This window comes from Melopsittacus undulatus, chromosome 7 (assembly GCF_012275295.1).
Source record: "Melopsittacus undulatus isolate bMelUnd1 chromosome 7, bMelUnd1.mat.Z, whole genome shotgun sequence".
Lineage (NCBI taxonomy): Eukaryota > Metazoa > Chordata > Aves > Psittaciformes > Psittaculidae > Melopsittacus > Melopsittacus undulatus.
In genome coordinates this window covers 9,459,132-9,473,219 of record NC_047533.1, presented here as the reverse complement: position 1 = coordinate 9,473,219, position 14,088 = coordinate 9,459,132, and the positions used below count along the sequence as shown (strand labels likewise).

At 43.3% G+C, this 14,088-nt stretch overlaps 1 protein-coding gene across 1 annotated transcript; it reads left to right on the top strand.

Moving 5' to 3' along the window:
- The first annotated feature begins 2,414 nt into the window (after window positions 1–2,414).
- TNIP2 (TNFAIP3 interacting protein 2) lies at window positions 2,415–11,250 on the top strand. Its single transcript, XM_031048449.2, has 6 exons — window positions 2,415–3,186; window positions 6,035–6,340; window positions 8,185–8,268; window positions 8,681–8,962; window positions 9,332–9,451; window positions 9,927–11,250. Exons 1-6 carry the CDS (start codon window positions 2,707–2,709, stop codon window positions 10,206–10,208), a joined length of 1,554 nt encoding a protein of 517 aa, XP_030904309.2. The 5' UTR covers window positions 2,415–2,706; the 3' UTR covers window positions 10,209–11,250.
- Window positions 11,251–14,088: the final 2,838 nt, after the last annotated feature.

Genomic DNA, 14,088 nt, shown 5'->3' with positions numbered 1-14,088 from the left:
TTTTACTATTACTGATACAGTACTACCAATACAATATATACTACAAATATCAAACAGAGTATTCTGTTTGATAGCTAACCCAAGTCCCCAGTGTTTGGTCCAAGGGCATCACTGCCACATCTGCAGACACAGGAGTTCTGAGTTTCTTTGCAGTTTGCTATTTGAACTGTCAGGAAACTAGATTTCTCCATTGCCACAGCTTCATTATATGTTTCGACAAAGTATTTTGACAGCCAGCAAAAGCAATCTTGCTCCAGATTTTTTTCACTGAGCTCTACCTGTACCACAATGATGCTGAAAACATAAAATGAAGTCTATGTGGTTTTTTTTTCACTTTTCCTGCTAATGTATTTGAAAACTAAAGTGCAGGTATTTCAAAGCGGGAACTTTACTTTCTTCACAACAAAACCAGTGTCTTGTAGTTGAAAGATATTACTCTGTATAGACAAAAAGCCAAAAATTGTATTCCTTCAAATTCCACAGAGAATTTTCATTGTCCGTACTCATGAGGTATTTACATTATTTATAGGATGAAATAGCAAACACACCATAGATGTGTACCTTAGATGTTACCTTAGGCAAATGATTTACCATTTTCTGTCTCACAGGATCTTCTATACACATAAAATTCAGCTACATTTTTAGAAGTAGCTAACAGGCCATTTTGGATGTATTACTCCTAATCTTTTGGATAACCCTTTTTAGCACAATTAAGGTGACAAAATAATGACACTGCACCTTGAAAAAGCTGAATTTAATCTCAGAATAACTCATGTTGGTAGGGACCTCAGGAGGTCTCTAGCCAAAACTCCTGCTCAAAGCATTTCCAATGTTTGATTACCCTTGTAGGGAAATGGTTTTCGTTATATTCAACTGCATCCTCTCTTATCTGAACTTACATCCATTGTTTTCACTAAATGTTGTATATCGTATTTCACACTCACTGGTATTGTGAGATTTACACATGTTCACCAGTGGAACTGAGCATCTCATCTTTGAAGTTCAGTATCTTCTTTCACCATATCATAGAATCATAGACTGATCTGGGTTGGAAGGAACCTTAAAGATCACCTAGTTCCAAGTTCCCCTGGCAGGGACACCATCATGTTCCAAGTCCTGCACATTCTTCCATGCAAATTCTTCACTGTTGTGCCTTTTCCCCCTGACACCTACAAGTAGCTCAGGTGCTAACACAGGAGGCTGCTCTCTACCACACTTGCATGCAGCAATTTTCACTTGCACTGTACTTGGATAGATATGGTCCAGAAGCATGAGTAATTGTGCTGAACCTAGTGCAATTAGGCTGTGTGTACGTATAGATCTCTGTGTTATATACATTATTATATACACGCATACATAGACACGTGATAAACAGTATTACAAATAATAATCAAATGTAACCTAGGCTTTATTTTTGTACTGGTTTAAGGCGTTTTCCTTCTCAATGGTCCTACCACTATAATAACATGGACATAACTAAATCAATCAAAAAAAATACTCCAACATCAGTCCAGATCACCATACTTCTCTCCTATAAGAAACAGTACCCCGGTGTGAGCTCTCCAACAGCTGTATCCCTGGTTAACAAGTTTTATCTTTATGCGGCTAATAATGAAATTATCTGTAAGTGAAATGGCCAGTAGGTATCGTTAATTGCAGCTGAGTTGACTCTCATCACTCGCATCTATGCACAATCCTAGTTTATAACATTGACTGATACGAATTCCGATGACTGGCACATTTGGACTCTCCGAGGTCTTTCCTAATCAACCTTCTCCTCAAACACCTGCAGAGACAAGCAGCCTTGGAGAGGAGATGTGCCGCTCTGCCTGGGTTCAAAGCCTTCCCGTTGCACCGATGCAGATCCAACACATCACACGCCCTGGACGCTTCTTCACTGCTGGCTCCTGCAGAGCCAGAGCCGGGTCCAGCTCCCGCTGCCGCAGCCCATCCGCGGGGTCCGGCTCAGGGTAAGGGTCTGTGTCCCGGCGGCGGGCAGGGCACTCACACACAGGCCCCAGCGCTTCTGGGGGACGCGGCCTGCAGCGGCCGGCTCGGCCTCGGGGGTCGCCGCCGGCGGGGAAAGTCCCGTTCCGGGCCGGGGAGTTCCGGCAGCGGCTCCTGCTGGGCCGCGGCGCTACGTGCGGGGCTTTCGCAACGCGGGGGAACCGCGTCCTGCAGCCGCTGCAGGGACCCTGCTGCGCCGGGGCCCGTTCTCCCCCTCGGCAGCCTCACGCTATCTCCACAGCCCTCCCCTCCCCCAGCGGCTGCCGCTCCCCCCCTTCCGCCCGGAGCCCCGTCAGCGGCCCCTCCTCAGCGTCTCCCCCCTCATTCCCCTCAGCCGCCTTCCCCTCGTCCCGCCCGCACTTCCCGTCCCTTCAGCCGCTCGCTCCGGCTTTCGGCCCTCTCCTGGCTCCGGCCCGCTCGCCCTCCTCTCCTCCTCCCCCTTCCTGGGGTTCCCCGGCCGGCCTTGCCTCCGGGACTGCTCCCCCGCCGCGGGGTTCCCCCTCCGCAGGGGCGGAGCGCGGCCCGGGCCAAGCCGTAGAAAGCGGTGGGGAAGGACAGCAGGCGGGTCCTGCGAGCCCTTAAAGGAGGGCGGCCATCCTCCTCCCCCGGCGGGAAGGCGGAAGAGCGAGGCAGCAGCGACAACAACAGCAGCTGCAGCAGCAACCACCCCAGCCCTGCCTGGCTTCTCTCCGGGGTTATATGCACCTGGCCGGATTACTGCTCGCCTTGCAGAAGGGAGAGAAGGGGCAGCAGCGGGACCGCGGCTCACCCTCCCCGGCCATGTGCTCGGTAAGCGAGGGCAGCAGCACGGACCCCTTGGTGGCCCGCTTCAAGCAGGTGGAGGAGACGCTGGAGAAGCTGCACCGGGAGAACAAGAGCTTGAAGAATAAAGTGCCTCGGTACAACGCGCTCTGCACCTTGTACCACGAATCCGCTCAGCAGCTGAAGCACCTCCAGCTGCAGCTGGCTGCCAAGGAGGCCACGATCCGGGACCTGCGGAGCAGCCTGGCCCGGCGGCCGCAGCAGCCGCAGCCAGCGGCGGGCGGCGAGGCGGGGCCTGCGGGCGCGGAGCCGGCGCTGTCGCTGGTGGAGAGCCTGCTGGAGCAGCTGGGCCAGGCCCGGGAGCAGCTCCGGGACAGCGAGCGGCTCTCGGCGCAGAGAGTGGAAGCCTTGAGCCAGGTAAAACCGCGAGTGCCCCACAGCTAGCGCTGGCCAGGCGGAGCCTGGGCGAAAGGCGGCGGCGGTCACCGCGGAGATGCGTTTCAGCGCTCCTCTCTAGGCAAAAATGAGTAACTTAGGCTTAGTGTGTCCTGCAGTGGTTGTCTTGAACGGAGGATGTGGGCCTTCTGCATGCAGACTCGCGATTATGGAAACAGACCAGGGTGCGCAGCGCTGACAACTTAGAATCAGTCATGGAATCGTAGAATACCAGCTGTGAGGGACCTCAGGTCCAACCTTTAGTGGCAAAGCATGACCTAGACTAGATGTCTCAGCACGCTGCCCAGCCGAATCTGGAAAGTGTTGGGGAATCCATCACTTCCCTGGGGAGATTATTCCAATGGCTGATTGTTCTCATTGTGAGAATTTTCCTGTTGTATCCAGTTGGAATGTCCCCACTTGGTTTGAGTGAGCCAGGACAGGAGAGTGAATGTTCTGCCTGCTGCAATGCAGTTCGACAGACCTTGGTCTGACAAGTTCTTGCTGTGTGCCCAGAGCCAGATTCAAAAGCAGCTCAGCCATCTGCATCCAACAGTAGTGTCCACTGCATTAAATTCAAGAAGATAAACTGTAACTTCTAAACCCAAAAACTTAGCATGGCATTATACATCTTCATGCAATTCTCACAAGGAGATGGAAATACAGTAAAACCTCTTAATTTCAAATTTACATATTACTTAGTGGAGATCCTCCTCTTCATCAGATTCAACAGTTTTGTTCTGTAAGATAAACAACTGATGCCACCACTTTTTCTATTATAGTGTTGTGCTTTCTAAGTGCACTTAAAAATGGATTTTTGTACTGACATTAAAGCAGCATTTTTCTACTTGGAGAAGTACTTGGCAAGTCTGGATTGTGAGGAGATAAATGAGGGAAATTGACAGGCTGAGAAAGTTGGGGCTGTTCAGCCTGGAGAAGAGAAGGCTGCGTGGAGACCTCATAGCAGCCTTCCAGTATCTGAATGGGGCCTATAGGGATGCTGGGGAGGGACTATTCATTAGGGGACTATTCATAGTGATAGGACAAGGGGTAACGGGTTGAAACTTAAACAGAGGAGGTTTAGATTGGATATAAGGAAGAAATTCTTTAAGGGTGGTGAGGCACTGGAATGGGTTGCCCAGGGAAGTTGTGAATGCTCCATCCCTGGCAGTGTTCAAGGCCAGGTTGGATGAAGCCTTGGGTGATACGGTTTAGTGTGAGGTGTCCCTGCCCATGGCAGGGGGGTTGGAACTGGATGATCTTAAGGTCCTTTCCAACCCTAACTATTCTATGATTCTATGACAAGATAAATTCTCAACATTGCATTCCCTTCCATCTGCCACAAGTGCTGGTTTTGTTACTGTCATTGAGACTTTTCCATGTTCAACCTGAAATGCTTAAAAGATTTGTAAAGCATTTCTTCCTATATGAAGGTACATAAAGTAATTTCCAAACTGACAAGCAATGCTTAAAACTGAAACAAGTGTTTTTGTCATAAGAAATCTCCTGACCTAATGCTTATACAAAACATTTTCCATATATGACACTCACCTAAAATACATTTAAATAAGTTCACGTATGGAAATTTGTAGTAAGAGATGATCTTATTGACACTTTGCAGATAGATGACAAACTTGTGGGATCTGAATATGTTTTGTAGTCTGAATGTCTTTAAAGCAAAGGAAAATTTAGCATTTAGCAGGATGCTAAAGAACTTGCACATCAGCAATAGGAGCAAGTGCTATTTCTTCAAGTTAGATATTAATTTTATTCTTTTTAAGAAGAAAATATTTTATGCCCAATTAGAAACACTGAAATCACTGTCAGTAAAAACAACAACAGGTATTTTGTGATGTCAGAGGTCTGCATGCTGGGAAAGAAGAGTGCTCCTGGTTGGTTACAGCTCCATTAGCACTCATGAAGAACTGGAAGGGTAGAATCAAGCTTGTACCTGTCTCATGGTCTACGATGGCATCCAGGGTATTGTTGATTCTGGAAGAGCAGTGTTACAGAGGTTTCTCTTACCAGCACCTGCTACTTTTGAGGATATCAAACTCGGGACTAGTGTACTTCGGATGCATGGTATCACCTGGGTTAACCCAGTTGGCAAGCAAACCTCTTCCTTCTCAAAAAACCTGCGGATATATAACTTAATGCAGTGTGGATGATCCCACAAAATGTCCAAATCAATAAGAACATGCAGCAACAAGATACACAGTTGTTCCCTAAGACCATGTCAAAGCCCCTTGGACATGTGCCTTGGACAGTCAGCTATGGCCAAAACAGAGCCACTGCTCACACAGTCCTTAGCACCCATCCTTTCCCAGATGGGAAACTTGCTATGTATGCTCACTCTGCTTTGTCTTCTGACAGTTCCAGGTAATGAGTACACCTCGCTGGTTTTGATGACTTTCCAGTCCCCCTTTTTTTCTAAAGCAAATCTCTACTGTCTGGTAATTCAGAAAGCAGGACCAGTAAGCATTTCTCAGGCACCATAGTTACTCCTTTTAAACTTTGTTTCTTGTAAGTTCTGTTGTTACTTTGTTATTGCTGCTGCTTATCTTATCCTAAAATCCTGAATTTTTGCTGGGTTTTTTCCCCATTCATTCTACTGACTAGGAACTGCTTGTATAGCTCTCTGAGCAGTTCCTGATTTTGATTGATCTGTCAGTTCCAAGGTCAAGGGATTATCTATAAATGAGTTGGACTTTACTTTTTAAGTGCTTTGCAGTGAGTGATATGGAGTTATGGCAATATGGAATTCAGTCTTAGATGTATTTTGGCTTTTGAGTTCACCTTTTCAGTAACTTTCCCTCCCCTTTATGTTTAGGAAGTGCAGAATTTGAACCAGCAGTTAGAAGAGAAAAATGGGGAGATACAGCAGATGATAAACCAGCCTCCATATGAAAAGGAGAGAGAAATCTTGCGACTTCAGAAGAGCTTGGCAGAGAGAGAGAAGGCTCAGGCCACCAGTGATGTTTTGTGCCGTTCACTCACTGATGAAACGCACCACCTTCAACGTAAATTAGCTTCCACAGCAGAAATGTGTCAACATCTGGCAAAATGTCTAGAAGAGAAGCAAAGAAAAGAGAAGGGGCGTTCAGATGACCAGATGCCCACTGAAAGACCTAATCAGGTATTTTTACTGCTATTATATTTCTTTAAAGTCTTACTGCCTTCCGAGGTACAATGTGATAGTTGTAATGGGGGAATGGTGAGAAACATCCCCTTAATAATTTCATGTAGGGTGAAAAGGCTATCATGGCAAGCTCTAAATAATTCTGAGTACCAACAATTTAGGATGGAAGCAGTTGACAGTGCCTTGCATTTTGGCCTTCTCACCACCAGAGGCTTTATTCTGAGAGAAGAGAATCCTGAGGTCCCTTCCAACCTCAGCAATTCCATGATTACAATTCTTCCCTGTATAAACAAGAGACAGGATCTTCTTTATACCACAGCATGCTTCTGTGCATCACTAGATGGTGCTGCACTTAAGAAGGTGGTATCTCCTCATTTTTGTTTTAGCATCTAAATCACCACGAAACAGAGATATTTTAAAGTAGTATTGATATTAAGAACTCTCTGGCATGTGCTCAGGTCATGATTTGGCTTTGTACATATAGTACAGACCTACAGAAAGCTGGGCAGGGAAGAAGTCAAGGTGTCTTACCTTTGTTTCTTTGCTCTGGGGTTTTCCCCCAGCTTCCCAGTGCAGGGCAATGTTTCTCTCCAGCAGGGAGGTTTAGACAGGAAGGTGGCAGAAATGCTACTGAGAGGCACAAAGAAACACCTGGATTTCGGTGTACTTAATGGCTGTGTGTTCTTGCTGCATCTTCACCTTAGCTGAAGCTTTCCAGAGTAGGGCAGAGGTAGATCCTGGTCTGTTGTTCCAGAAGACATGTTCAGAGTTATTAGGTAATTCATAATACCATAAGGAAATAACATAAGAGGTGCTGCCTCCGGTAACAGATCGGAGTATTGAGTAGGATGCTACAGCTAGTTCTCACAAGAAAGAGTAATTGTCTCATGTTCTTACTGCTTTGTAGCAGTAATGCCATGTTTCACATGACCACTCATCTATGCTTTTATGATAAACTCCATATGTATGCCCTTACGCATCATAAAATAACCCCGGAGCATTTCCACAGAAAACTTATTTACATCACTTACCTGTAAGAAATCGTTAGAGGTTCACTAGATCTAAGAAAAATGGATTTTTTAGAGGACTCGAAGCATTTAATATTATCATATTTTATGTGTAATTGATAGACAGGAAACTTGATTGACTTCAATACATGTAATAAGTAGCTAACCTTATACAGTGGGGACTTCCCTGTTGAAGAAGAGAAATTTCAGATTGAATTACTAGCTGATTCTAGGGAATTTTGTACAAAAGTGTTCTATATTACTCATGTACACCGGGGTTTTTTTAAGCAGATGTCACAACTGTAGAAAAAAAAGGGTATCATTTTAGTTAATTATTTAGCAAGCAGGGTTGTTTTTTTCCCCCTCAGTAATTTCTTCCTAGTAATGGCCAAAATTGACAGTAACAAAGCAGCAAGCTGAAGGCACATCCGTGTCTGTGTCATGCATTCCTCCACTCCAAACAAGTAGTTTCCAAGGAGCTCACGTAAAATGTTGTCATCAGACCCTCATGCATGTAAAATGTGGGGTATTTTTCTTGTTACCTTCAGTAGGCTCAGAATTTGGTAAGGCAGATATGTTTTTATGACACCACACAGATCTGCTTATAAAGCAATACCAAGGTGGCAAAAATCTGAATACCTTTTTGCTTTATTAATAGTAAAAGCTGCAGGCTATACTATTAGTATGTAGAAATACACTATAAAGAGATAGACCTAGATGTGTTTGTTTCACTGATAGCAGTTTTAGAGGAACTTAGAAAAGATTAACAGCATAGCTAAGTAGCATTTGAGATTTTTATGTTAAAGTAACGCTTCCTTTTTCTAAAAATTACAGCTTTTAGACAATGAAACTTCACTTCAAGCTCTTATCTGCAGCCTACAAGATGAAAACAGGATGTTAAAACAAAAAGTAGCTCACGTGAGTACTTTCATTTTGTACAAGATTAAGATTTCATGAAGTATTTTGAATTGCAGTACATTTGGAATAGGTAAGGCCTGGTAATCTAATTATATGTCAGTTTAATGCAAGTTCAAACTTATTATCTTTTCAACAAGGCAGACAGTCTTTGTTCCTTAGCTGAGAACAACTGATTACATTATTTTTTAAGATACTGCATTTTTTTGTTGTTAACAATACACTGCAAAAGAAAATGTTCATGTTCCTTCCATGCATCAGCATTCCACCCCAGGAGAACAGCACTAGGCCAGGGTGACCGCCACTTTCTAAAGAATTTTGGTCCTGCACACATAAGCACTCTGAAAGCTTGAAAGTTTATGTCTTCATGTTTGTGTCTTCATGTTCTTCATGACTCTCCTGGATAATCTTTCAGGTGGAAGACTTAAATGCCAAATGGCAGAAATACGATGCGAGTAGGGATGAGTATGTGAAGCGACTCCACTTGCAGCTAAAGGAGATGAAGGCACAACTGGAGCAGCAGCACGGCCTAGCTTCAGCACCAACGAATTCTGACCTGATGCGCAAGGAGATATTCCGGTTAAACAAGCTACTGGAAGAAAAAATGAACGAATGCATAAAAACAAAGAGAGAATTAGAAGATGTGAAGAAGGCTAGTGAAGGAGATAATGAGCGCATGCAAATGCTGGAGCAACAGGTCATTAAATTTCTTTTTCCTAGAGGCAGGAATTCTTAGTTTCTCTCCAGACCACTGAAGTCTAAGGGGGGAAAATGAAATCATTTCTTTTGATGTTTGCCACTTGGCTTGCCACATTTGGCTATAGAGATACTTAACAGGTTTAAAGAAAACCCACTACTGACAGAACCGCATGCAGTTCTGCTGGCTTTAATACAAAATATGGAAGATCTGAAGAAGAAATACTTTTGAAGTACAGATATGATAGATAAGATATTGAGATTATGGGAATAAGTGTTTACAAACAAAGGAATTGCAACCTCAACGTTTTGATCTAACCTGCCAGCATTCTAATTCCTAAAATATTAACACAAGAATTCTGTTTTCCAGGTCCTAGTTTATAAAGATGATTTCACATCTGAGAGATCAGACAGAGAACGAGCACAGACCAAGATACAAGAGCTTCAGGCAGAAATTGCATGCCTGCAACACCAGCTAGCAAGAAGACAGGTAAGGAAGCAACATGCTACTTTTCCAGTTAAAGCACATCAACAGGATTCAGGCCTAAAATACACTTTTAATATACTTAGAAATAATTTAGTACTTCTAAAACCATTTCATCTCAGTCCAGTTACCAAAAACTTACATTTTAGCAGTCAGTTTTAGTGGAGATGCTTCCCGATACACACATAATACCCCTTCCCTGTCCATTTTCCTTTTATTTTGGATCAACATAGCAAGGGTGATTTCTTGGAAGGAAGAGAAGGATGACTATGACTCGTATAACAGTGGCATAGTGGCTCTATTCTGCGTTTCCTACAAGTCATCTTTACAACTTTATTAATAAAATTACAAAAACTGATGCCTATTTTAATTACAAATCTTCTGATCAAACCATGAGCAGTGTTTCCGATAAAAGTGATAAAATATTGAAGAATATCTTTTTAGTGCATCTTTTTCAAGAGCTGTTGTTTTCTCTTTCTAGGACTCAAGAGACACAAACAGTCGTTTCAGAGTTCACATAGGTAACCAAAATCATATGCACGTGCAGACAAACGTTGAACATCTACGAGGCAATAGCCCAGGCCAGACAGGCACGAGAAGGACATCTTCACAGTCTGAACAAGCTTCTCCTCCTGTGGACAGTGGAGACTCAGAACTCGAGGGCAGGGCACAGGGTGAACTTAGATGCCCTCATTGTATGAGGTTTTTTAGTGATGAACTCAGCGATGAATTCCTGAAGCATGTTGCTGAATGTTGCCAGTGACCATGCGGTGTGAGGCGTGTTAAGTCGATCACTACTCTATAGACAGCAAAACCTTGCTCTGGACATATCTCCTTCAGTCCTAAGCCAGAGTGATTCAGCTCTTAGGAATGAGGAGGATGAGCAGTTATCTACCTCTGACTTGATTTCACCTTCTCTTGGACTGTATGAGTCTTCAAGATAAAGCAAAGTGTTTTTATGAAGAATTATGTTTGACAACTACAAGGAATGCAAGCTTAATGCAAATCCTGCTACAGTCTAAACTGAAACATACAGTGGTAGTTAGCTTCAGAGTGCAGCTTGAGTTGTGTTTGAGTCTTAACTCTTTACAGCAGTTTGAAGGCTTGGGAAAAACAAATGACTGAACTTTTCCTCCTCTTCCAGAAATGTAAGCTGAAGAACAGGGGAGGAGTTCTTTGGCAGAAGACAGTAAAAATCTTGTTGTGCTGTATCTGGATTAAAAGTGAAAGTATTTTCTTGTCTATTGAGGCTGAACTTTCAGACATCACATCGGAAAATCCTTGTGTTCAACTGAAAGCAGGAGAAGTGAAGAAACCATAAAAGGGCTGGTTACTGACTAAGACCAGCCTGTCTTTTTTGCACAGAAAGAGTGTGGAGGGATATTTATTTTTTCTGTGCCTTAACTACCTGTTTACACATTTGTAAATGTGTATTTGTGTAACTATTGACTGTATTCCTATTTTACCCAAGGATTATTTTTATAATAAAAGTGATTGTGCAGTTGCTTTATTACATTAGTAAAGTGGTCAAAAATCTCTTTCAGTGTAAGTATTTAAAGGTGAAACAGTCCCTGGAACTGCACTAAGGGCTAACTAAATGTCATGGTTTCAGATACGAGTTATTTCATTACCTCAGTGTCAGACTATTTTCAAATATGTTGACAAACCACTCCTCATTTATGTGAGAAGAATGACCTTTAAGATGCACAAGAACATGTTTAACGCCCTACCCTGTCACACATCTGTGACTGTGCCAGTGCTAGTTTATATTTCTTCTTACACTCTCTGTAATGGAGATAACTTCAATGAGTAGCAGGGCCCTGTTTTGAAAAGTATAAGCTGAAGTGTAGAGATATAACAGGGCCACAGGGTTTTTCAGCCTTGGCTTCAGGTATTTCTCACTATGTCAGATCTAAAGATGGGATATAGAGTAAAGAAAGTAGAGCCTGAGTGTAACCATAACCTTTCATAATTAAAGAAAACTGTTTTGTATTATGACACACCTGCCTTGCTTCCTTCCAAGTGGTACACTTTAGGAGGACTGTGGCTATTTTCCTTGATACTTCCTTTTCAGGATGCTATTACAGCCCTGAAGGAAGATAATGGTTGATGCCAATGTTGCCTTAGGTGGGATACTACCAGGCCATTGTGTGCAGGTGCAATAGTTCTTGCCAATCTAATCTTGAACTGATTGCAAGCCTGTGATTGATTACTAGCTTTGCTTTCCCAACACAACATGCACAAACAGGCAGAGATGTTTTTCTTTTCTCTTTTTTTAGTGACCATTTTAGACATTGCCTTTTAAGGTCTCAGAGATCAGATGCAGCCCACAGAATTCAGGCTGAGAAACAGATGATTAAACTTCCTGTGGCATAAACTAATCTGACTTTTCCTGACTGTTCTCATTAGACAAGCCTTGTTTACAGCTTCAGTGTACATCAATACCATACTGACAGTGACTGATACAGCAGAATACAGACTTTTTTTCCCCAGTAATTGACATTTCAAGACAGTTAGAAACACAGTAATACAGTAAGTTAGGTCCTGGCAGCACCCTTTTTTTATTGCACTGAGATGATCACTACTTCAATGTATGTCAGAAGCTCAAGTCTGCTATTGGTTTCTACTTACATTAGCCCCAGTGGGTTGTAGTTGGACAGACTGACCTACAACTATTAGAAACAGATGCAAAAATTAGATCTGAGAATCTGCAGTACACAAATAAATTGTACCTATCCTTGTAGATTCAAGACCCATGAATTAGTCCCAAGTCAAAGCAGAGAGAGACTGGTACAAATAATGAGAAAGGAGGGCACTCCAGTGCTGGGAAGCAAGATGTACCTGCAGTGTGGACCACACTGGACCAACAGACAAACACATGAAGTTCTAGATGAAGCACAGATTGCATCTACCACCTAAAGCTGTGCAGAAACTGATAACTGAAATTTGGATGCCTGTGGCAAAAATCTAGGATGGACCTGCTTGTTTTCAGTATAACAATACCTTGCTTCAGAGCTATTTTACTTTACCATTTCCTACTGAGTTTTTTGGGGGGCAGCTAAAAAACCTTACCTATCTTTTACTTGTTTTGGCTTAACCAAGAACCCAGTACTACGGGTGTCTTACAGGCAAATTTTTGTTTAAGATTATAGGGCATAACCTATCCTAAGAAAACTTGTCTATTACCCAGTGCTTTTGACTTTTACACTGAAGTCACTGGTAGATCTCTTGGGTAAACACTAGAAAATCTTTATTTGCCTTCTCACCAGGCAAAGCACATACACCAAGGCATCCCGCAAGCAAGCATAACCACCTACATTCACCGAATGCATAAAACCTGTCAGCTCCACTGCCCATTACTGAAGCGAAAGCAGCCACAAGCTCCCAGCATTTTTTGAACCCTTTAGATTAAGGAAAGGGTCCTTCTGGCCTCCCACTGGTCTTCTTTGCCACTTGAATGGCATCCAAGTAGTGCATGTGTTGCTTGGCTAAATGGAAATAGCAACCCATCTTCTTTCCTAAAAGAAAGCAATAAAAACATGTGAATAAGAAAGTAACTGCATAAAATGAAAAGAACTTCAATAGCATAAACTTTATGAACTTTCATTATCCATTTGTACACTAGTTCACTGAAACACACACCATCTGCAGAACTGCAGCAACAAGGCCTCACACAAGAGACTCCTGAAACCATACAGAAAAGTGATGTGACTGTATGTCACTCAGTTCCCTATTTGCTGTATTGGTGACAAAAGGCATCCAAGATAAATGAACCCCAGTATCAGGCAAAGTAAACCCCTGCTTGGGCTTCAGTAAATCTCTAGTTGCTGATGTTCTGGAGAGGCATGGCGATACTAGAAGACAGACAGAGGTACCACTGTAGGCCCAAGGAGGCTGGGAGGTAGAAGCAAGGTAACTGTCTCTTCTGGGTCTTGCAGGAATGTGTCTTGGCATATTAAGAGCTGCCAAGATGTATTTGTCCAGTTACCTTCATGATTAGTCCATCCCTTCTGAAATACCTCCCTCACTAAGTGAGCTTCCCTCAGGTTTGCTCTCCAAACCAGCCTGAGTTCAGACCCTGGACAAGCTCAGAGCTCCTAAGCAGCTGGCTCACCAGCAAGGAGGTGTTCAGACCATCTATCTTCTAATTACTGTTTCTCAGTACTGTTGGACGTAGTTAGAATGTAGGCCCTTAGTGCATGATCACAGCAGCAGCTGTAGGCAAGACTGACTCACTGCATCCCAGAAAATACAACTGGGAGAAGCCTCAGAAGTTGGTCCCTACCCCAAGAAACCCCAACAGAGAAGATCAACAATAATGCTGTCTTCTGCAGCATGAGCAGTGTGAGGCCAAAAAAGCTTCTCGGGTCTTCTGCAACTTTTCGGGCCATGCCTGCTTCTTCCTCCAGTGATTCAGGACATCACATCTTTCAAGAAGAAGCCTTAAATGACACCTCGAGGTTAACTGCTCACTAATAATAAAACTGACTACAAGAATAAAACTTGTTCAAGCAGCAGATACCTATACTCTATGGTATTTTTTTAAAACTTCCATTTCCTGTGGCTTTGCTGTATGTGTATATATAGAAAGCAAGGGAAATTCCAAACAAGATGCCACACGGTTGTGCTCACAACGACAGTGT

Coding starts and splice junctions, on each gene's coding strand:
- TNIP2 (XM_031048449.2), top strand. CDS start 2,707: ATGCACCTGGCCGGATTACTGCTCGCCTTGCAGAAGGGAGAGAAGGGG. Junction 8,269..8,680: donor TAAAACAAAAAGTAGCTCAC/GTGAGTACTTTC, acceptor ATAATCTTTCAG/GTGGAAGACTTAAATGCCAA. Junction 9,452..9,926: donor ACCAGCTAGCAAGAAGACAG/GTAAGGAAGCAA, acceptor TTCTCTTTCTAG/GACTCAAGAGACACAAACAG.